Below are 24,311 nucleotides of genomic sequence, written 5' to 3'. Positions count from 1 at the left end.
TCTTACTTATCGAAAAGAGCTACAATTGATCCCCTATACTTGTGGGTCATCAACACGCACCATATGAAATGTGTGGCTCAAATTTATGGGAAGCATAATAGCAAAGACAATGTAAGCAAGAATTTCACAAAATCATTCCATATATGATACAAAAATTTCACCATAGTTTTGGCACAAATTTCCTACATGTTAATTGATGTCATGCAAGTGAACAGGGTTGGTCGCAGCACTCTCGTGTAAATATCTCAACAGAGTATCATCCCGACGAAGAGTAGGAGAGGAGTGTTCATGCGAGTGTTGAGTTGTCACAGGTCTCATATAATTGGTTGTTTTGGCATCTGCAGAGATTATGATTTGGATGGAAAACAAGTAGTTGAGGGGTAAAATAAAGTAGCTATAAGTAAGGTTGCTACTAAAGAAGAAAAGTAAAGAACATAAAATAAACGACGGTTTTCCTGCAATGAAGAAGTTAGGTGCGGAGAAATTCAGTTCATGGTGAATATCAAATGTGCTAGTGCAATGATAACGTGTATTTACCTATTCATGTGATTCTATCTCTCCTTTCTACGCTTGATAAGCGACTCACCCTTGGATAGTCAAACTCCTCCTAATGGAATTGTTTGACTCTATTATCCTGCCTTTCATTATCATCTCCAATTGTCGGCTCCACTATTAAGGTTGTTAGACCGGATCAACGCTCTAAACATCGTGGCTTCATGTTATCCTTGTATTGTCTTCACTCCTCGTTGATACCAACACATGTCACCTAGGTTTTAAATAGCATGCATATAACAGAATAGTAAAGTGGAATTGTGCGTTCAATTAATTTATGATTGTGAAACTAATATGACGTTTAGAACTAATGAATTTGAAGTATTATGATTTCTAACATGCTAATTTAGTGCTAAGTACTTGAGTAGGAATTTATCAAACTTGGGGTCGGTCCATGGTAACATTAAAAACTATTTTAGCATTGAAGAACTATGATGAAATTTGAGGATGACCTCTAGCAACATGAATAATTATCATTGTATTAGCTTCGGGCGTGGAGTACCATTGTGTTTGACTGAGTAGGGACCTATATCACTATATTTTCGTACATATTCAGATAATGAAAGGATTGGGAAAAATATGCGGCATTTACTTCATATTGGAAGCTCGGTCTTGAAATATGATAGGCAAAACTATTATTTGCACATAAGCAAAAAGACATGAAACAATTACAAAAATGCACAATGTATGAGGTGAAAAGAGCTAAGTTTGCTCAGTTAATACTAGGAATCTCCAACCAATAGGCTATAGAAATCCTTTATTTTGACAAATTATATATTTTAGAATCACTCGATGTTGAATACCAATTAATTTGTACATACGTGTAGTCTAAATTCACGATCCGTAATGTGGCAATTTTGGTGCATACATGTAGGACGTCATATGCTATACTCACATTGACAATAATTATTCCAAATGGGATTGACTTTCTGAATTTTTTAATCTATACCTATTAACGAAGGGGCTATTGCTTCTGGCGATACGTCACATAAATTGCCCCAAATATACAATATATTACCTACCAATGCCACCTATAAGTGATAAAAAACATTTCACACAGGGGAATCTGCCGGCCCATGCAGTAGGGACCTTCTATACTGCGCTCTGCGCATGGGGAGAAGACGTAAGGCGCCCATTTGGGCCAATCCATGTCCGGGCCGGCTGTTTTCAAATTTGTAATATTTTTGTATTTTCATTTTTTCCACTTTAAATAATTTGAAACTTTAAAAAGTTCTGAAAATGAAAATTTAGCAATAAAGTGGTTAATCAATTATAAAATATTGGTGGATTCAAAAAATACTCGTGATTTTGTCAAAAAATGTTTGAATATTCAAAAAAAGTTCGAAATTTTGAAAACAAATGTTCAAGAAATAAAAAATGTTCATGATTGTTTTACAAAGTACATGTATTAAAAAATGTTAATGAATTTGAACAAAATTTCGCCAATTACAAAAAATGTTCATGAATGGAAAAATATCCTAAAATTTCAAAACTATTCATGACTTACAAAATAGTTTATTCATTCATAAAATGTTCGCTGATTCAAAAATGATCATGCATTTCAAAAAATGTTTGTTAAATCAAAAAAATGTTTGTGAATTTCAAAAATGCTTCCACCAATTTCCAAACAAATGTTCACTAATTCTAGATATGTTAGCCAACTCAAGAAAATTCTTTTAAAATGTTGACAATTTTAAATAAATATTTCCAAATAGTATAAAATGTTCATGGTTTAAAACAATGTTCTTGATTTAGGAAAATGTTCAAAAATATGTAAAAGTGTTCACAAATTTAAAAATTGTTTAAAATTTAAAATATGTGCATGAATTTAAAAAAATCATGATTTCAATTTTTTTTCATGATTTCACGAAATTGGGAGTGATAGTGTATCTTGGTGATGCAGCAATATGTGGTCATGACCATTGGAGATTATGATTTTTTTTCTCCCGTTGCAACCGCATGGGACTTTTTGCTAGTAATAATAATAAACATGATTATAAGATGTGCATAAACTTACTACATATAAAATTTAATTACGAAATATAATATACAATTAGAAGACACAAGGGTCTATTGCACAAAATCCATATGATAAAAGATCACAAGATCATGCCCGCGCGTAGAGCGGGGCACTTTGCTAGTTGTGTAGAATAGTGATCGGGCGCGGCATCGTTGATTACTACCCTACAGTGTGGGATTCTAAAAATACAATAATAAACTAGGAGTCCTACATGAAATAATCAACCGGCTCTTCCGATACGGACAAGCTTGGTTGGTGAATTCCAACATCGTGTCGGGCGTAAGTACCAGGTCCGAACGTCCTAGTAGTGTCAGTCCGTATCTGGCAGGAGTATTACCTAGAAAATAGAAAATATATATTAGAATAGTTTTTTTTGAACATATATATTAGAATAGTTATAGGAGACAAATCACGTCGTTATCCTCCGTGTTGGCAACTCGTCCTGAAGCTGACCGGGCGGAGCTACCACTAAATTAAAATCCTTAAGCCCGCAAATCTCTCTATGTATATATACGTAGGTAGCAAATCTGTCGACGAGGATATCACACTCGAACCCCGAACTCGATCGAGCAAAGCAGCAACAATGGCTGCTGCAATCATGCTCATGCGCCCTCACCACCTTCTCCCTGTCTCCATGTACATCATCATTTGCCTCTGCTACTCGCTGGGTCTTACTACCGCGCTCTCCTTCAGCTTCAACTTCTCCAACCCCGGCTCTGTAGACCTTTGCGACACGGAGCTCAAGTGCGAACGTGACGCGCGCATGGGCTCTGGTGCCATCGAGCTAACCAAGAACGAGACTCGAGTCAACGTCTTCAGTGTCGGCCGGGCATCGTATGCGCGCCCGTTGCCGCTCTGGGACGACGCCACCGGCGAGGTGGCCAGTTTCTCCTCCAACTTCACGTTCCAGATCAGGCCCCAAAACAGATTGGACGACCATTTAGGTCTATGTGACCCGAACTTCACTACCGACTCTAGTGCTGACGGTATGTCTTTCTTCCTGGCGCACTACCCGTCGAGGCTCCCTCCCAACAGTTGGGGCCAAAATTTCGCTCTCGTCAATTTCAGCAACAGCTTCAATGCCACTGGCGATGACCGGATAGTCGCAGTGGAGTTCGACACCTACCACAATGCCTGGGACCCCAGTGACAACCACATCGGCATAGACGTCAATTCCATCAACTCCACGACCTACGCAAACGTAACCAAGCGTATGGTCTCCGACAACGCCATCATGACCGCCCAGATCAACTACGACAACCGTACAGGTGTTCTGGCGGCCAGTCTCCAAATCCAGGGAGAGGAGACGCTCTACAACGTGCTTACGTCTGTGAACATGAAAAGAGAACTGCCCCAGCAAGTTGCAGTAGGTTTCTCCGCCGCAACTGGTACCTGCGCCGAGCTGCATCAGGTATCAACTTGGTCCTTTAGCTCCACTCTAGATGACGCCATGGCGGCTACCAGTATCATTCCACGGAGACGTCGACCAGTGGTGCCTGTGCTAGTGCCTTCTGCAGTAGCTGCTTTTCTCGTACTACTCTGCAGCGTCGCCGCTGCCGTCGTCATAATCCATCAGCGACGCAAACGTAAGCAAGCTGAGTTCAAGAAAGGAGTAGGCCCTAGACGGTACCGCTACCGTGAGCTCGCGGCAGCCACAAATGACTTCGCGGAGCAGGGGAAGATTGGGCAAGGGGGCTTCGGCAGCGTCTACCAGGGTGGCGGCCTTAGCGACCACGACAGCCCGGTGGCCATCAAGATGCTATCCACGGAATCGTCAGCGCAGGGGAGGAAAGAGTTCGAGGCGGAGGTGAAGATCATAAGCCGACTGAGGCACCGAAACCTTGTGCACTTGCTAGGCTGGTCCGACAGCTGCAAGGGGCTCCTGCTCGTCTATGAGCTTGTGCCGAAAGGCAGCCTCGACAAGCACATATACAACACTAGTCGTCTGCTCACTTGGTCAGAGAGGTACGTATAAAACCATCATGGAATTTCTATCTTTTTTGGATCACGCCCATTACTGTAATTTAATCACGACGTAAATTAACGTAGCTGGTCTAGCCGATTGAATTAACACACATACGGTACGTACAGATTCGAAATTATCCGCGGGCTCGGATCTGCACTACGCTATCTGCACACAGAGTGCGATCAATGTGTGCTGCATGGTGACATCAAACCCAGCAACATACTCCTCGACTCATCACGCGGTACCAAGCTGGCGGATTTCGGGCTGGCAAGGCTCGTGGATCATGGAGCCAGGCCGCAGACGACGAATATCGTCAAGGGCACCGAATGGTATATAGACCCAGAGTTTATTCGCTCACGCCGACCGAGTCCAGAAGCGGACGTCTACAGCTTCGGCGTTGTTCTGTTGGAGGTCGTGTCTGGTCAGCGCCCAGGGATGGGGATGGAACACCAGGTTGAGGAAGTCATCCCGCTGCTCATGTGGGTCTGGGACCTGTATGAGAAAGGCACCATCCTTGAAGCGGTGGATAAAAGGTTACAGGATGGTAACCATCAGCTCGACCGCGACTGTAAGCGGCAGATGCATCGTGCGCTGGTTGTCGGGCTCTGGTGTACGCACCCACGGCTAGGCACACGACCCTCCATCGTGCAGCTCATGAACGTCTTACAGTCCGAGGACGTCATGCTGCCGGCCCTGTCATGGTCGTTGTCTGATGCTTCCCTTGGATCACATGGATACAATGCGTCGTCATCGGCCAATTGATGTTTGCAGCGATGTGTCTTTACGCCATCAGTGGCAGATGACCAAATTTACTTTACTAGAGAGACTCTGATATAAATGAAGGATCACTAATAAAGGAATTGTTAAACGTGTTCTATCTTGTACAACAGCAATTTGTCTTTACTGTTCGTACCTCCCCTATCCTCTAGGGCTATATCCGGCACGCACGCGCAAGGCATGAGAGCCTTATTTTTTGGGAGTAGTTGGGCACTCCTCCCCTATATGTATTCAAATCTTGTACAGTGCTATCAATCAATACAGAGAGTGGCAATATTCACTTTAGATTGGTATTAGTGGCCATTGGTCTTCGAGGACATCCTTGGTTCCCCATCCTCCTCTCCGGTTACCCATCCGTAGTGGCGGAGCTATGAAGAGGCAAAACTGTGCTATGACCCGTCCAACCCATAGTTAAATCAATAGGTGTCTGGGTAAAGTTGGCTCAAGAAGACAAAATTTGTTGGCTTCCCTTTACCTTAGCAAAATCTGACCCGCCAACATATTGTCCGTAGCTCCGCCACTACCCATCCGTCCTCCTCATTGGCTACCTTCTCTTGGACTTCTCCCTCTGTCCATGACCCACCCACACCGGTGGCCATCTCCACCACTACTGCTCCGCTCCAGTCCTCCACTACTCCGCCCGTCGGCCACTCCTCCTCTCCCCTCAACATTTACAATGACCACATCTCAAACGATATCAAGTTCAAACTTGACCCACATGAAAACAGTTACGCTAAATGGTGCATCTTCTTTCGTTTTGTGTTGCTCAAGTAAAATTATCGATAAGTGTACGGGATTAATTATACTAGATCTTTTCGATAAGTAAAAGTATCGATCCCACGAGGAGCTGAAGGAAATGGTAGATGCAAAAATAGCAAGGATTCACTGCAAATGCTAAAATGTGGAATGCGTTTGTGATTTGTGATGGTGATGGTACCAACGAAATGTAAAAGAGTGCAGCAAGTGGCCCCATCCTTAGTAATGCTGAGAAGAAGCCGGTTGCGTTACTTATTATGATCGAACCTTCTTGAGGACGGTGGGATAATTCAATAGTTGTCAATTGCATACATTACGAGCATTGATTATTGTTGCTTAATGGATGTTGTAGGGAATTAGGGATAGAAACTAATATTATGAGAGAGGCGATTTGGCGAACGGGCTCTCGTGCTCACGCTATGTGGCACGTAGGTACAGGTCGGCGAGTGCAGGCGCCATGCCTTGATGTCTGTGGGAGCCAGTACAACAAACGAGCGGGCCTAGCTGTGGAACGACGACACCGTAACTGCGTCTTTGACGGTGGCGATGTGTACCACTGCTACGTGATATTGGTGTGGACACTATGCCGCCATGGGCTCAAACGGAAATACGCGGGTGTCTGCACTGGGATGAGGGGAGTAAAAAAGAGGGAAACATAAACTCGGCTGTGTCGGACCTTTCCTACTAGTCTGGGGTCGACTGAAACACGTTCCCTCTCTTCGGGTGCCTACCGAGAGAGATTTTCCACAAGAACATGGAAACCGGCCATGGAGGATGGTGAATGGATTCGAGTTCTTTTTCAGATCTAGTGGACAGGTGAGTCGCCCACTTTACTGTGCTTCGTTGATTTTCCTTGCCCTCCGCGCATGTCGTTTCACCGAGTGGTGATGTCGGTTTGCATCGCAGGTTCCCTCTTCTGCCGACGAGCAGGGAATCCGGGAACCAGGGGGAGGGGGAGGGGTGGTGCGCTGCCATACTTCCGTGGATGACTGGGAGCCGGCGGCGGGGAGTAGCTCTTCCAGAGAATTTCGGCGTGGCATGGTGTCGCCGGTCATAATTTATGTCACTCCGGCCTCCCATTCTAAACTTATTATAATACAATGCTCTCCTCTAGGCCTCTAGAGGTGAAGTGTTATGCAATCGATGTTCCCATAACGTCAGTAGAGAATTACACTATATGATGATCAAACAAAAAAATCTTTATTGCAAATATATATGGCAGTTGACGACTAGCTTTCTAATAGTACTGCACAATAACTGTCGACCAAAAAGACCATTGAAATGTTACAAAAACAAAAATAAAAGGATTTACAGTTGATGATATTGATGTCTGATGTTTCTCGAGTTCGTCCCACATGAGCAGACTGGAAACTGGAGACGGTACACGATGGTGAGGGGACATGTGGTTCCAACATGCGGCCGTGCGTGACAAGTCAGCTTGACTAGGCAAGGAAGGGACGACTGCGAGTCGTCGCCCGCGTCCACTTGTGACATTTCTCCCATTGGCACCGTCGTGGATGGATGCTTCCCTTCCCTGGCCCAACCGTACCGTGATTGAAATTTTCAATAGCTTGCATGACTTGACAGCACACCCGGAAGCAGTCACTCACGTACTTCCATGGCCAGCTGGAGTAGACTGACGGAGTACACTGTCTTGTAGTAGTAGAGTCATCTGCTACCGTCTAGTATACCAGTAGCTTGCATCAGTATCACTGGAATATTCAGGCCTTGATGTTGCCTGGTTTGAACAACTTTTGTTGGCTACTCCGGTGTAATTGGAATATTCATTCATTCACCGTTTACTTTGAGAGAGCATCCGGTGACACGGGAGGCTAGGTGCTCGCATGATACGAGATGACGCGAGCCGTTGGATCTGAAATCCAAAAGTTAGACCATAAGCTCCTGATTTTTTTTAGAAAAGACCTCCAGAAATCTGATGTTCACGTGCAAGTCTCGGAGCTCGTCCTGTGACCCTTGGATTTCATATCCAACGACCCACGTCGTCTAATATCATGTGATGCATGGGAGCACGTAACCTTCGGTATCACCTGATACTTTCTCCCCTTACCTTTCTCACATCCAAGTCGTCGTCTGGACTGGGTCATTACATAATACTAGTACTTAAGCAACTCAGTACCCAGAGCATGCCGGTCCCAGCGACGCAGCAAGGCAAGCAAGCCCCTCGACCCGTCCATGCCGTCCCACAAATCAGCAGCTGCAGCTGTACCTGTACTAGTAGTATGGCTCGGCCTGGCGCTGCTTGGAGTTGGAGCAGCGCTGCCCACACAGCCTAGCAGCAGTTGCCAGAGGGAATGCGGCGGCGTGGACATCCCTTACCCGTTCGGCATCGTCGATTCGCCCGGCGACAGCACCAGCGACTGCGCCATGCCCGGCTTCGGCCTGACCTGCAACGAGACCGATGTGAATGGCGGGCGCCGCAGGCCGTTTTATTCCAACGTGGAGGTCGTCAGCGTCTCGCTGCAGCAGGGTCAGGCCCGGATGAAGATGAGCATCTCCACCTACTGCTACGACACCACCACCCGGGACATGGACGCGGTACCGTGGGGGCTCAACTTCAAGGGCACGCCCTACAGGTTCGCCGACACCAACAAGTTCACGGTCATCGGCTGCCATACGCTGGCGTATATCGTGGGCGAGCGCGTCGACCAGTACGCGAGTGGGTGCGTGGCCATGTGCCGGCGGGGAGGCGACGGCGATGTGAGGGCGGCCCTCAGCAACGGCTCCTGCTCCGGGATAGGGTGCTGCCAGACCGCCATCCCCAGGGGGCTGCAGTACTACCGAGTGTTGTTCGACTCTGGCTTCAACACCACGGAGATCCACAACGTCAGCCGCTGCAGCTACGCCGTGCTCATGGACGACTCCGACTTCACCTTCTCGACGACCTACGCGACCACGCCGGGGTTTAACACCAGCTTCGCCGGAGAGATGCCGCTGGCGGTGGACTGGGCTGTCGGGAACGAGACGTGCGACGCGGCGCGCAAGGATCCCTCGTCCTACGCCTGCGTCAGCGACAACAGCGAGTGCTTCGACTCGCTCAATGGACCCGGCTACTTCTGCAATTGCTCCAAAGGCTATCAAGGCAATCCTTACCTCCAAGATCCGGAGCAAGGATGCAAAGGTACCAACACAAAACAATAGTATAATATTATACACAGGATTGCTGTTTCTCAATCAATTCATAAACCATAAAATCTATGCAATGATTCATGTAGATTTTTGTTAGAAAAAAGTATACTTTTTTTTGCCCGGAAAGTTTATTGTGGTTGTAAGAAGGGGAAACTATTTCTTCACAAAAAACAATAGAGCTTCACATTGTTTCTATCACTGTTTCTGTCTTTTTTAACAAAGGCCTATATTAATTAGATGATTTGTTGGCATAAAATCTTATAGATACCTCGCAAATTGTTTTGGAATGCTGTATAATACTCCCTCTGATCCAAAATAAGTGCCGCGGCTTGAAACAAAATTAAAGTTGAACTAACCTTAGTTTAAAGTTGTGACACTTTTTTTGGATCAGAGGGAGTATATTTCAATGAGGTTTGGTTCAGTGATTGGAGTAACAATATGAGAACTAAAACTGAAAATATATATGATTTATTGTGTTTGATTATTTTACAGTTGCAAAATATTATTAATTTAAAGAGCACAATAGAGTAACTTATCTTGCATGTTTGCATGTTGAAGTGAGCTTTTTCCTATGCATTGTTGCATATTGGGGCCAATCTTTTACCATGTATGTATGTTGCATGCTGAAGTGATATGCTTGCATGTTGAGAAATAGGTTAGTCTATATATTTAGATATAGAGTATTTGATCTTTGATTCCCTGAAAATATGATCTTCGGTGGCAGATATTAACGAGTGCGCAGACCTGGCAAAATACCCTTGCTCTGTACCTGGAACTTGCAAAAATTTGCCTGGTGGATTCAAGTGTAGTTGCCCCAAGCATACCAAAGGTGACGCCCAAAATGGGACATGCGAGAGAAACCACACACTTGGCCTTGGAGAAAAATTCGGTATTGGTATGTCCACATCTCTGACATATGCCTAATGCAATCATTTTTTTAACACGATGTCTACAATCTAAGGCTGCCCGCAATGGCAAGTATCGTATAATAATATAATTCATATGATACTAGAGTATGATATTGCTTTCATAATGCGTAGTATCATAAGTTAGTATCTTAGATTTCCTCATTTATTGCTATGTATGATACAATGTATAATATGATACGGTATCATGAGATGATACCAAATCTTTTCTTTTCTCGTTTAATTGTGGTCACCTCATAAAAAATAACTAGTTTGCATGCATGATACCGCTTATGAAATACTCCCATTGCAGGGAGCCTAAGTACATAGTATATCAAAATTATATTAGACCAGTGTTTAATTCATCTTAGTGCCAATTAATTCCATCTTCTACTAAATCAAAACACATGTTCTCTTCTGCCCAAAATGAGAAATGACTACTAATTAACCTTGGTATCTACTCTTCAGGAGCTTTCGGCGTTGTTCTGATTGTCCTAGTCTGCATCCTTGCAATAGAAATTATCCGTCACAAAAGGAGTATCAAGAGACAAGCACTGATCAGACAGAGTGATGAATACTATCAACAACACGGGGGCGAGATACTATCAGAAATTATGAGGGTAGAGCGTAACATTGGGTTCACTGTCTATGCCAGAGCAGCGATCGAGGCGGGAACAAACATGTTCGACAAGGAGAACATCATCGGGGAAGGAGGGCAGGCCACCGTGTACAAGGCGGTCCTCGACGTCGACGGCAAGGACACACTCGTGGCTGTAAAAAGATGCAAAGAGGTGGACGAGAGCAGGAGGAAGGACTTCGTGCAGGAGCTGGTGATACTCTGCCGTGTCGACCATCCCAACATCGTCAAGCTCCTGGGTTGCTGCCTGCAGTTCGAGGTGCCCATCCTGGTGTACGAGTACGTGAAGAACAAAACCCTGCAGGAGCTATTGTACAGCCAGCCGACCTCGTGTCGCGCCACCCTGGGGACCCGTCTAAGGATCGCCGCGCAGTCCGCCGGAGCACTGGCGTACCTGCACTCGCTGGCGCACCCGATACTCCACGGCGACGTGAAACCCGCCAACATCCTTCTCAGCGACGGATGGGTCGCCAAGGTGTCTGACTTCGGCTGCTCCACCATCGATGAGAAGACCCAGGTGGTGGCCAGAGGCACAGCGGGCTACGTTGACCCAGAGTACCTGCTTGAGTACCAGCTCACCCACAAGAACGACGTCTACAGCTTTGGGGTCCTCCTTCTGGAGCTCCTAACCGGTAAGAAGCCGCTGTCAAAGCAACGGAAGAGCCTCATGGTGATGGTTCAAGAGTCTATGGGGGATGGCACGCTCCATCAACTCTTTGACAGGGAAATAGTCGATGATGCTAGCATGGGAGTGGCCGTTCAGGCTGCGGAGCTGGCAACTCGATGCTTAGTTATGCCGGGGAACAGGAGGCCTGCGATGAGGCGCGTTGCAGAGGAGCTCAAGCAGCTTGCTGACCAAGTGCAGCAGCCGTTGGTGTTGGAGTGTCACAACCTCACAGTCACAGATATGGAGAGCTCCATGTCATCTGAGAGCGACACCACCGGGGTTTTCAGCCTTGAGAAGAAAGCCGCGTTGAGCATAGAATTCGCTAGATGAGATCGTCAGAAACATATTAGAAACTGTTTGCTAGCTATACGATCCATGGTTGTATCACGTTTCTAGGTCGTTGCTATGAAATCCACCTTAAGCTTACCACCAAATAATTTACGTGTTTATAAGCACTCACTTGACCTCCTACGTATGCAAAGCGGGATTGCAACAATTTTATTTTGTTATTGTTTAAATATATTACCCTCTCTTCATCAGCTCGTATGTTTGGATGACCTGACTAGAGCATGAATACAATATCCAATTAGAGTCAATAGGTCTCCAGTTCAAGACCATGTTAACATCGTATTAAAGAAAATGATTATGCGGCCTACATCGATCTCATGTATAAAGACAAAGAGAAAGCCTAGATATGAGCCCGGTGCTGAAACATATATTGTCTTTGTCTCTCCATTAATTCGGAGATTTGTATGAGCTAGCTAGAGCGTGAATTCAATACTTGCACTATTTGGTGGTACATGAGCCAGAATTTTGTCAACTACAATAAGTACTCCTTGCGGACAGATTTACAAGGGACGATTAAAAATGTCCTTTGAACGAAGGTTTGTCTCATATCCCCATAACTCGACTCTAATAATGAGGTGGTGGGTGCAACCCATGAAATCTTATCTATATATCTACTATATACAATTAAAATCATAGTTCGGATTAAGTATACACGCACCATATGGAGAGTGTGGCTCAGATTTATGGGAAGGATAACAGCAAAGACGATGTAAGCAAGAATTTCACAAAATCATTCCCTATATGTACAAAAAGGTTCACCGTAGTTTTGGCACAAATTGCCTACATGTTAATTGGGGTGTGTTTGGATGCTGCCCAAGCTAGCCATGCCAACCGTGGGCGTGCCAAAAAATTGGCGCAGTATTCTGCCGCCCACAACTTGCCCGCAAGTTGGCGAAAAATTGAACTGGGGAGGCTAAGGCAGCCAGGGCGAACCAATTTATTGGTCATCAACCAAACACGCGCCCACGCCTGGTCAACGACCAACTTTTTGGTCGGGCTGCTCTTGGCTGCAATCCAAACACGTTCTTGATGTCATGCAAGTGAACAGGGTTGGTCTCAGCACTCTCATGTAAATAGCTTAAAATATCGTCCCATCGAAGAGTAGGAGACGATGGTTAATGCGAATATTGAGTTGTCACAGGTCTCATATGAATTGGTTGTTTTGGTGTCTGCGAAGATTATAATTTGGACCGAAAACAAGTAGTGAGGGGTAAAATGAAGTGGCTATAACTAAGGTTGCTACTAAAGAACAAAAGTATAGAACGTAAAAATAAACAACGGTTTTCCTGCAATGAGGAAGTTTTTTTTAGAAAAGGAGGAATCACCCCAGCCTCTGTATCTGGGAGATGCATGCGGCCATATTATTTATTATTCACAAAGACCTTACAAAGAAATACAACAGTAAGCCTGAGGCCACCATCTAGACGACACCTGTCGCTACTCCTATTCTCTTGATGAAGGTGTGCCAAATGTCCGGGCCAAATACCAAACAGACATCGCACAAAAGCCTAACATCTAACGCCGGATGCCCCATCCAAAGCCACATAGGCGGGACTAGGTAACACTCCGGTCCGGCGCACTCTCAGTGAGTACCACACACACACGCTGCAAAGGGCCGTCACCTCCGTCTTCCCTCGATCCATCCTCAAAGCATGTACTGACGTATCGACCTTGTCAGGCCTCTCTGCCATCGACGCCACCACGACGCCAGACAACGTCGACCTCCTGCGCGTGTCCATCGCCACACATCTGACGCCAAGCCTCCACTGCTCCATGCCGCCGAGAACCGTCGCCATGAATATACAGAAATAAACATCGCTCCACCGAAGAAGCCATCTGCTGGTCCCTCGAGCCCGAGTGCAACTCCAAGAATGCCGCCCCCAAGGGGTAACGACACATGAATGCCGCCGTCATCCGATCAGTTGATCTAGGGTTTCCCCCGGAGGTATTGGGTGGGGTTGGGAGCTTCACCTCGATGATGCCTTCATGAAGGAAACGATGATAAGGGCATCGTCATCACCGGCTCCGGCCAACGATGGAAGACCAAGTTTTTACCCAGATCCATCCCAAGAAATCCACCCGACAACCTGTGCACTGTCTCGATCGCCTTCAAAGCCCCAGATCTAGCCACCTAGATCCGGCGACCAACCGCAACAGCAGTGCCACCGTAGGAGCCCTGGCGCACCAGCCACTGCCTGAATGTGCCACCACTGGAGCCTGGGAGGAGGGCTCCCACCCCACCTCGCCAAACCGCGAGAGCCGCCGAGATGGATCCCGCACGCTCATCACCGTCTCTGATCTGAACCAATCCGCGGCAAAACCACGAGATCGGCGATGCAGATCCGCCTTGGATAGGGACAGCACCACGCCATGCTGCCGCGGGAGGCACGAGCTTCACCCACTGCCACCTTCCAGGGCCGCCGCCCCAGGATCCAACCGCCGCCGATAGGTCGAGCCGCCGGCCACCGCGACCAAGGCCACCATGACCCCGCTAGCCCATCGAACGGCCGGCGCCACCAGATCTTCCTCGGAGTCTAGCAGCTCCGCCGCCCCCGCCCAGCACCATGCCGCCGCCTTGCTCCATCGCCTAAGACACCGCGCCGCCGCGACGCAGATCGGGGGAAAGCGCCCCGGCGCCATGGGTGACCCGCCTCACCGATCTGGCGCGGGAGGGAAGAGAAGAGAGCCTCCGCCGCCACCATCAGCCGCCTGGGGCTTCGCCCGGCGACCTCCTGTAGCGGCGGCGGAGGGGAAGGGGAGGATGGACGTGCCCGGCGGCGGGGGCTAGGGTTTCCACCCGAGCCGCCCTAGCGGGAGGGCGACGCGGGGGCGTTGTGAAAACCAGGGAGAGATTAGGTGAAGGGAACAGATTAGAGCTTAGGTCTGCAATGAGGAAGTTAGGTGTGGAGAAATTCAGTTCATGGTAAATATCAAATGTGCTAGTGCAATGATAACGTGTAATTACCTATTCCTGTGATTCTACCTCTCGTATTCGACGCTTGATAAGCTACTCACCCTTGGTAGAAATGAAAGCAGACTTATAAAGAAATCCTAATCCTAAGAAAAAAATAGAATGTCAGGAAAATAATTTACAATTATGTGTTACAAATTTAATATTTGAAATATAAAGAAAAGCAAATTGTTGTTGATAGATGTTGCTAACTAATTAACGTCCTTTTGATTTTTTTTCCTTTTGCTTTATGGGAATTGCCATTGGACGACAGGCCTTTTTTAAAAGCGAAGTCTACCAGTAGTTTATGTTGGTTGTATAGACAAAACAAAATAAAAGAAGTGTGGCAGGAAACTCACTGATCTCATTGCCGTTTGGTTCTCTACTGAAGAGAGTAACCTAGTCAATTCTTTTGAAATGGACCTAGTCAAGATTATCTCCAATACAGCATTATTAGTTACGGTGTTTTGACTAGTAATCGCTTCAGTGCCAACCGAGTTGGAGTTCGGCAACCAAGAGACCTTGTAGCCACGAGGTCGTATATTTGCAAATTTTCAGTTGATAGTATAGATATGAAAATTCGTTAGGAAAGTAAAACTCCCTTCGTTTCTAAATATAAGTCCTTTTAGAGATTTCAATATAAACTACATATGAAGCAAAATGAGTGAATCTACACTCAAAAATATGTATATATACATCCGTATGTAGTCCTTATTAAAATCTCTAGAAAGACTTATATTTAAAAACGGAGGAAATATATTTAAAAGAAATCGTGTGAGCAAGCATCTGGTCTCCGATCACGCCACCGCGATTTGGACTGCTTGTTTACTTGACAGCTGGATGCCAAAAACGGCCTAGTCAAGTTTTTCTTTTAACTGACCTACTCAAGATTATCTCCAACATAGTATTATTAGTTAGGGTGTTTTGACTAGCAATCGCACCAACGCCAACGGCGTTGAAATTCGGCAGCTGCTTCAACCCCTGGCGCTATGCCACCATGACTTAGATTGCTTGTTTACTTGAAGCGGTGCAAAAACAAACTAGTCGACAGTTTTTTTTTTTTTTTACATCGGCCAAATCCAGATTATTTGAACATAGTATTATAGCTAGGCTGCTATGGTGTTATTGTTGGAAAAACTGGCGGCCAAATTACATCGATCCTGCATGGTGCCAAGTGGCAACTGAGGAAGTTGTCTTGTACCAAGAGCATTGGTTTCGTTTATATAACATCGGAGAGGGAGCTCTCTTTTGCAGAAAAAAGACAAACCGAAGCTAGCTAGATCCCCGAGCCTAACAGCAACAATGGCTGCTGTAGTAACGAGCCTTCATCACCACCTTCTCTCCATCTCCATTTGTCTCTGCTACTCACTGTCGTTGCTAGTCAGTGCACCTCTGGGCCTAGCTACCGCGCTCTCCTTCAGCTTCAACTTCTCCGGTTCTGGCTCCGGCGACCTCTGTGACACTGAGCTCAGGTGCGAGCGTGATACACGCATGGGCGCCGGCGCCATCGAGCTAACGAAGAATGAGATCAAAGCCAACTTCTTCAGCGTCGGCCGGGCTTCCTATGCGCGCCCGGTGCCGCTCTGGGACAACACCACGGGCGAGGTGGCCAGCTTCTCCTCCAACTTCACATTCCGGATCAGGCTAAAAAATGAGACGGACGACCGGCTTCGTCTCTGTAACTTGAGCTTCACGCCCAACGACGGTGTGGCTGACGGTATGTCTTTCTTCCTGGCGCAATACCCGTCCAGGCTCCCTCCCAACAGCCACGGCGGGAACCTCGCTCTCTTCAACGACAGCAACAACTTGAACGCCACCGGTAATGACCGCGTCGTCGCGGTGGAGTTCGACACCTTTCGCGGCACTTGGGACCACAGCGACAACCACGTCGGCATAGATGTGAACTCCATCAACTCCAGGGCCTACACGAACGTGACGAAGCGTCTGGTCTCTGAAGACGCTGTCATGACTGCCGAGATCAGCTACGACAACCGCACGGGCATCCTGGTCGCCCGACTCCAAATGGATGGTGACGAGCCGCTTTACAAGGTAAACACGTCCGTGGACATGAAGAAGGATTTACCCCAAAAAGTTGCAGTCGGATTCGCTGCAGCAACTGGCATGTGCACTGAGCTGCATCAAGTGTTGTCTTGGTCGTTTAGCTCCACTCTAGATGATGCCACGGTGGCTACTAGTCCGCAACAGGGGCGACTAGTTCCCGTGCTAGTGCCTTCTACAGTAGTAGCATTTCTCGTGTTGCTCTGTGTCATCGCAGTCGTGGTCCATCGGCGGCGTGTTTGGGAGAGGGTAGATGATTCTGACGACGAAGCACGTGAGCAAGCTGAGTTTGAGAGAGGAGTAGGCCCTAGAAGGTACCGCTACCGTGAGCTGGCCGCCGCCACCAAGGACTTTGCGGAGGAGGGGAAGCTCGGGCGAGGGGGCTTCGGTAACGTCTACCGGGGCGACAGCCTTAGCGACCATGACCGTCCGGTGGCCATCAAGATGTTGTCTGCGGAATCATCTTCGCAGGGAAGGAAAGAGTTCGAGTCGGAGGTGAAGATCATAAGCCGGCTGAGGCACCGGAACCTTGTGCACTTGCTAGGCTGGTCCGATAGCCGCAAGGGGCTTCTGCTCATCTACGAGCTTGTGCCTGAAGGCAGCCTCGACCGACACATATACAGCACTAGCCGCCTCCTCACGTGGTCAGAGAGGTACAAGATCATCCTTGGTCTGGGATCTGCACTACGCTATCTCCACACAGAGTGGGATCAGTGTGTGCTGCATGGCGACATCAAACCCAGCAACATTCTCCTCGACTCATCATGCAGCACCAAGCTCGCTGATTTCGGGCTGGCGAGGCTCGTGGAGCATGGAGTAGGGCCGCGGACCACCAAGGTCGTCATGGGCACCGCGGGATACATAGACCCGGAGTTCATCCGCACCCGTCGGCCGAGCACCGAAGCTGACATCTACAGCTTTGGCATCGTCCTATTGGAGGTTGTGTCTGGTCGGCGCCCGGACATTGAAATGGAGCAATCGGGCGACAAATTCATTCCGTTGCTCAGGTGGATCTGGGACCTCTACGAGAAGGAAGCCATTGTTGAAGCGGTGGATGAGAAGCTAAAGGGAGGAAACTGGCAGCAGCTCGACAACAACGGCGGCTGTAAGTGGCAGATGCGCCGCACGCTTGTCGTGGGGCTCTGGTGCACGCACCCGTGCCCGAGTGCACGGCCATCAGTCGTGCAACTCATGAATGTCTTGCAGTCCAAAGATGTCACGTTGCCAACCCTGTCACGGCCAACATCCGACGTTTCCTTTGGGACACACGGAGACAATGCCTTGTCGTCTGCCAATGTTTGCAGCGAGGTGTCTTGGGCCATAAGTGGCAGATGATAAAATTTACTTTATAGTAGAGTCTGTGATACAAACAAGCATCACTAATAAAAGAAGTTTTGCCACCTCCTGAAAGTGGCACCATCGTCTTGTTATGTCTTGCATTGTCGTTTAGTGTTGATGTTGCTGCTGTTCTGCTGTTCTGATTTTCCAATAATGTTGTGAGTGATATGTGGCAGAGTTGTACATATAAGCGTATGTATCGATGTGTGCACTAGTACTAGCTACTTTGTGCTATGTGTATTGGTCGTCACCTGAACTTCTTTGATCTTTTGCAATTATGTACGTATTGCTTGATAGGTAAAAGACTTGCGAAATACCATGTTACCCATATTGTATTATATTCATTTTGATCTTGTTGATGATTCGAGCTTTCATATTATTACCTTCAAGTTTATTGAGATCTTATCATGAGAAAATATAGTTACTAAACTTCTGTTATTCATTTGATCACTGTCATGAGATAGTTATAGTCTGATCATGATCTAAGCTTCACACCCAAAAAGGGTGTGGCTGACGGTATGTCTTTCTTACTAGCACACTACCCATCCAGGCTCCCGCCCAATGGCCACGGCGGGTACCTTGCTCTCTTTAATGACATCAACAACTTGAATGCCACCGGCGACAGCTGCATCGTCTCAGTGGAGTTCGACACCTTCGTAAGCCCCTGGGACCACACCGACAACCACGTCGTCATAAACGTCAACTCCATCAACTCCAAGGCCTACACGAACTTGACCAAGCGCATGGTCTCTGACGAAGCCGTCTTGACTGCCGAGATCAGCTACGACAACCGCATTGGCATCCTAGTTGCCCGACTCCAGATGAATGGCGATGAGCCGCTTTACAACCTAAACACATCTGGGACATGAAGAAGGATTTGCCCCAGGAAGTTGCAGTTGGCTTTGCTGCAGCAACTGGCATGTGCGCCGAGTTGCATCAAGTGTTGTATTGTCATTTAGCTCCACTCTAGATGATGCCACAGTGGCTACTAGTCTGCAACGGGGGCGACTAGTGCTCGTGCTAGTGCCTTTCACAGTAGTAGCATTTCTCGTGTTGCTCTGTGCCATCGCCGTCTTAGTCCATCGGCGATGCATATGGGAGAGGGTACATGATTCCGACGACAAAGCACATGAGCAACCTCAGTTCGAGAGAAGAGTAGGCCCTAGAAGGTACCGCTACCGTGAGCTGGCCGCTTCCACCAAGGACTTTGCAGAGGAGGGGAAGCTCGGGCGAGGGGGCTTCGGTAACGTCTACCCGGGCGACAACCTTAGCGACCACCACCGCCCGTTGGCCATCAAGAGTTGTCTGCAGAATCATCTTCACAAGGGAGGAAAGAGTTCGAATCGGAGGTGAAAATCCTAAGCCGGCTAAGGCACCAGAACCTTGTGAACTTGCTAGGCTGGTCCGGCAGCCGCAAGGGGCTACTACTGATCTCTGAGCTCGTGCCTGAAGGCAGCCTTGACCGACACATATACAACACCAGCCGCCGCCTCACATGATCAAAGAGGTACAAGATCATCCTTCGCCTAGGATCTGCACTACGCTATCTCCACATAGAGTGTGATCAGTGTGTGCTGCATGGCGACATCAAACCCAGCAACATACTCCTCGACTCATCATGCAACACAAAGCTCGCGGATTTCCTGCTGGTGAGGCTCGTGGAGCATGGAGTAGGGCCGCGGACCACAAAGGTCGGCATGGGCACCGCAGGGTACATAGACCCTGAGTTCATCCGCACCCGTCGACCGAGCACCGAAGCCAACGTCTATAGCTTTGGCATCGTCGTATTGGAGGTCGTGTCCGGCCAGCCCGGACATGGAAATGGAGCAATCGGGCGACAATTTCATTCCATTGCTCAAGTGAAAGTGGGACCTATACGAAAAGGGAGCCATTGTTGAAGCAGTGGATGAGAAGCTAAAGGGAGGAAACTTGCAACAGCTCAACGACGGCGGCGGCTGTAAGTGACCATTCCACCGCAGGCTTGTCGTGGGGCTCTGGTGCACGCACCCGTGGCCGAGTGCGCGGCCGCCAGTCGTGCAACTCATGGACGTCTTGCAGTCCAAGGATGTCAGGCTACCAGCCCTGCGACGGCTGATATCCTGTGTCTCCCTTGGAACACATGATGACAATGCGTTGTTGTCACCCAATGTTTCAAGCGAGGTGTCTTGGGCAATCAGTGGCAGATGACCAAATTTACTTTAGTGTAGAGTTTGTGATATAAACTAAGGATCACTAATGAAAGAAGCTTCGCCACCTCCTGGAAGTGGGGCCATCGTCTTGTTATATGTCTTGTATGGTCGTTTAGGCTTGATGTTCTTGCAGTTCTCATATTCCGGTTAAAAATACTTCTTTGATGCGGGTTATCTACAGATATACCGGGACTCTTCGTTTATGGTCCTCTCTATAACACGTGGAGAATCGAGACATATTTACGAAGGTGTGTATACGATTGAAGGGTACGGCGAGAGATACTTTTACTCAACATGGATGGCCGCATGATTTTAGGATTGGCCCTCCTTCGCTTTAGGCGTTGTACGGAACTTTTTGTATTTTGCCTTTTTTATTTTTCTTTTGTATGAGAGAATCTTATTTGGCTGTGTGCATCTTAGTTACGCAGAGACCGTGTGTAATGGTTAAAGTTTTTAAGTAATAAAGCGCCCATTTTCGAAGAAAAAAAATGTTGTGAGTGAGACGTGGCAGAGCTGTACATACAAGTGTACGTACCGATGTGTACTAGTACTAGCCACTGTTTGTTGTGTGCGCTAGCCGTTACCTGAACTTCTTTGATCGTTTGCAATTATGTAGTGCTTTATAGATAAAAGATTTGCGGATACCATGTGATGTCAACAACAAAAAAAGACTTATGGATACCATGTTACCTAGTGTATTGTAATCCTATTAGGGAAACGCTTCTTTTTGACCGACTGATCCCATGATTCGTAAGCCTCCTTCAGCGTTTGACACGCGTCCGCTGACTAGGCCCACCCGCCGCTTATCCATCTGCCTTATCCCGCACAAGCGCATGACCACCCATTTTCTCCTCATGCCATTGTCTTCCTCGCCTCGCTCTTTTCTCCTGTCCTGCAGAATTCCTCTCTCCTTTCCCAGGCCCTCCCTTTCCTCTAGATCGAAACCAACGCCGGCAGTAAATGGCTCCCGCTGCTGCAAGCTTTCAACTCGTGTTCATGTGCACCCGAGGAACCGCCGTTTTTCTGCAGCCGCTGCTCCAGACCGCGGTTACAAAGCAGAAGGACGGCCACCGCTCGCCGATGTTGCTGTTGTGAGGTGCTGCAACGGCGGTCACCGTCGGTTCCTACTTCTCCACGTGCAACGACAGTCGCTGTAGGTGCTGCAACGGGGGTGTCGTCATCGAACGCCGCCACCGATGCAGATACTGTAAGGGCAACCATCGAGGCTGCAGCTGGGGTCGTGCTCGCCGGTGCTGCGATGCAGCGCTCGCCGCCGGCTCTCGAACCTGTGATGCAGCGCACTCCAGCGGCTCCCGTTGTTGCTATGAAGCGCTCGTCGGCGTCCCGGCGCTCAGCTGCTGCAATGGAGCCCACACCGGCGGCTCCCGCAGTTGCAATGAAGAGCTCCCGGTGATGCAATGGAGCGCACGCCGGCGCCCCGGTGGTCATCTGCTTGCCATGGAGCCCATGCCGGCGGCTCCCGCTGTTGCAATGAAGAGCTCCCGGTGATGTAATGGAGCACCCGCCGGCGTCCCCATGGTCAGCTGCTGTAGTGGAGCCCACGCCGCTCCCGTTGTTGCAATGAAGCACTCGCTGGCGTCCCGATGGTCAGCCGCTGCAATGGAGCCCACGCCGGAGGCTCCCGCTGTTGCAATGATGCTCTCGACGGCGCTCCCGGTGATGCAGTGGAGCTCGGCGGCGGCATCCGGCGCTGCAATGGAGCGCTCGCCCACGGCGTCCCGGTGCTGCAATGAAGCGCTAGATCACGGTTCCCGGTGGTGCGATGCAACGCTTGTCGGCGGTGGCTCAGCGGTGGCGTGGTGTTGCCTTGCTACGGCTGGACTAGATCTAAGGAGGGGCTGGTCTGATTCGTGCGATCCAGAGGAGAACGACGTGCGTGCTTTTTGACCCATCCAACGGCTAAGAGGAAGGAATCGGACGGCGGGCGACCCGACTGATCTCTCTTCAGAAAATCAGTCAGTTGACGCCTAGCAGCCGCCAATATTATACTCATTGTGATCTTGTTGGTGCTTCTAGATTTCATATTATTACCTTCTAGTTTTCTTTTTGCGGGGAAAAATTCCGATCTATTCATCTACTGCCAAGGTAGTATAAAGAACACTAGAAGTAGAAATTACATCCATATCCGTAGACCACCTAGCGACGACTGCAAGCACGGGAGCGAGCTTGTTTCACCCTCCCTTTCCTGGAGGCCAAATCATTGTTGAACATGCCCATGGCGTGATTGTTAATCTTTTTCATCTTCGGATCGTCCCACGGTTGTTCTATGCTAGCATCCCGGTCGGTGAACTTGAATCTCTTGTGCAACTTCGTCAGGAGCAACTGCCTCAAATGTTCTTTACTCCTTAAGTCATCGTCGTTGATGCTCACACATTCCCGTAGGATGCATCCTACTTGGTTCCCATAGCACTCGCGAGGTTCTTCCGGCTCTAATGGCTCAAACTTGCCAGGGCCCATCCATGTGATCACCAGTCGTCCGATGCCGAGTTTGTTAGGTTTTTGTATCCTCTGCTTCTTCTTTTTGGTAGCGGCTTTGGCGACGGTATCTTCCCCGCCGGTACCTTCCCCGCGGTCTCGGCGCCGCCATTGGTGCTGGCGCCGTCGGTGTCGATGTCGACGTCAGTACCATCATCGAGGCCATCCTGCAAACCTTGACTGTGCTTAGCAGACAAAAAGTCAAGGTAACCGAGATAGTCGTGCACCGTCGTGATCAGCGCAGCTCTCTTATAAAAATACTCGCCTTTGCTGGCGTCCCATGTCTTGTAGGAGATATGCCCTAGAGGCAATAATAAATGATATTATTTATTTCCGAGTTCATAGTTATGTTTATGTTCCATGCTATAAATGCAATGATTCTCGAGTATGCAATATCCACGAGGCTCGGAGGAAGACTCATATGCACGTGTGGAATAATAAACGGTAAGAAGTATTCCTATTCTGGCCTCTAAGACTAGCTCAAGTGTTGCATGATGGTTCTGTTTTCCTGATCATGGGCATGTCTATGCCAGCAATTTTGAGGGCACAATGTTAAGAGAACATTTGTGTTGAATCGACCCGGATTGATGTTGTGCTAAGAGATTCATTCGTCACAAGTTAATGGTGCATAACACAGAGATGGTTAACGTTTGCATGATTCCTTAGACCATGAGAGTATCGAGTTTCTTCATGCTTGCTTCATGAACTTTGGGGTTTGTTAAACGTCATCCGTAAATGGGTGGCTATTACGGCGGCTTACGGGTTCATGGAAAAGTGTGTCAAGTAACTTGATAGCTCAAGATTGGGATTTGCTCCTCCGACGATGGAGAGATATTCTCGGGCCCTCTCGGTATTACGGTATCCATCATCGTCTGGCCAGAAACAGTGTGATTTGATCACTGGGATGCCGTAACACGGAAACGAGAAAAGAGAACAAAACCGGTAACGAGGTAACTAGCATAATGGACAAGTTGTTGATCCACGGGAATGCCAACATGTCTCACCTCGGGTATTTGTAACATATCGTGAAGCAACAGGAATAGCACACGGCAACTGGAGGTTCACTCGAATATTTATTCGTGTGGGTATAGGGGTCAATATGGGTGTCCACGGCTCCGATGTTGATCATTGATCGGAAGGGGTTCCGGGTCATGTCTATACTTCACCGAAACCTATAGGGTCACACGCTTAAGGGTCATCTATCTGCTGAATACTAGACAGGGACTGAGAGAAAATCACCGAAAAAGTTTCGGACACCGAAAAGTTTCGGACAGCGGAATCGTACCGCAGAGAGAGGTCCGGATAAGTTTCGATGATACCGAAAAGTTGTTTCGGGATACACCATTAAGTCAAATTGGTTTCGGCACATGCCTGATAATTCTTGGAGGATGCCAGAATCATTCTGGAAGCTTTTTGGAATTTTCTGAGATAAAAACCGGAAATGTTCCGGAGCTGTCGGAGCCACTTCAGATGCGTTTCGCAGATGAAAATCACTAAAACCGGAA

At 48.0% G+C, this 24,311-nt stretch overlaps 3 protein-coding genes and 1 pseudogene across 3 annotated transcripts; all 4 read left to right on the top strand.

Annotated features, from left to right (window-relative positions):
* The first annotated feature begins 3,155 nt into the window (after positions 1 to 3,155).
* Positions 3,156 to 5,300, top strand: LOC123073581 (L-type lectin-domain containing receptor kinase IX.1-like). Its single transcript, XM_044496664.1, has 2 exons — positions 3,156 to 4,537; positions 4,664 to 5,300. Exons 1-2 carry the CDS (start codon positions 3,156 to 3,158, stop codon positions 5,298 to 5,300), a joined length of 2,019 nt encoding a protein of 672 aa, XP_044352599.1.
* Positions 5,301 to 8,244: 2,944 nt separating this feature from the next.
* LOC123073580 (wall-associated receptor kinase 2) lies at positions 8,245 to 11,860 on the top strand. Its single transcript, XM_044496663.1, has 3 exons — positions 8,245 to 9,210; positions 9,943 to 10,113; positions 10,592 to 11,860. Exons 1-3 carry the CDS (start codon positions 8,265 to 8,267, stop codon positions 11,755 to 11,757), a joined length of 2,283 nt encoding a protein of 760 aa, XP_044352598.1. The 5' UTR covers positions 8,245 to 8,264; the 3' UTR covers positions 11,758 to 11,860.
* A 4,167-nt stretch (positions 11,861 to 16,027) lies between these two features.
* LOC123081085 (L-type lectin-domain containing receptor kinase IX.1-like) lies at positions 16,028 to 18,118 on the top strand. Its single transcript, XM_044504050.1, has one exon. It carries the CDS (start codon positions 16,028 to 16,030, stop codon positions 18,116 to 18,118), a length of 2,091 nt encoding a protein of 696 aa, XP_044359985.1.
* Positions 18,119 to 18,323: 205 nt separating this feature from the next.
* LOC123081084 (L-type lectin-domain containing receptor kinase IX.1-like) lies at positions 18,324 to 20,308 on the top strand (annotated as a pseudogene).
* Positions 20,309 to 24,311: the final 4,003 nt, after the last annotated feature.

This window comes from Triticum aestivum, chromosome 3D (assembly GCF_018294505.1).
Source record: "Triticum aestivum cultivar Chinese Spring chromosome 3D, IWGSC CS RefSeq v2.1, whole genome shotgun sequence".
NCBI classification, from domain to species: domain Eukaryota; kingdom Viridiplantae; phylum Streptophyta; class Magnoliopsida; order Poales; family Poaceae; genus Triticum; species Triticum aestivum.
This window is presented reverse-complemented; position numbering and strand designations above follow the sequence as displayed.

Bases quoted from the DNA above. Each gene is read 5' to 3' on its own strand.
- LOC123081085 (XM_044504050.1), top strand. From the start codon at position 16,028: ATGGCTGCTGTAGTAACGAGCCTTCATCACCACCTTCTCTCCATCTCC.
- LOC123073581 (XM_044496664.1), top strand. From the start codon at position 3,156: ATGGCTGCTGCAATCATGCTCATGCGCCCTCACCACCTTCTCCCTGTC. The intron at 4,538-4,663 runs GTACGTATAAAA...CGGTACGTACAG, and splicing joins CTGCTCACTTGGTCAGAGAG to ATTCGAAATTATCCGCGGGC.
- LOC123073580 (XM_044496663.1), top strand. From the start codon at position 8,265: ATGCCGTCCCACAAATCAGCAGCTGCAGCTGTACCTGTACTAGTAGTA. The intron at 9,211-9,942 runs GTACCAACACAA...CTTCGGTGGCAG, and splicing joins TCCGGAGCAAGGATGCAAAG to ATATTAACGAGTGCGCAGAC. The intron at 10,114-10,591 runs GTATGTCCACAT...TCTACTCTTCAG, and splicing joins TGGAGAAAAATTCGGTATTG to GAGCTTTCGGCGTTGTTCTG.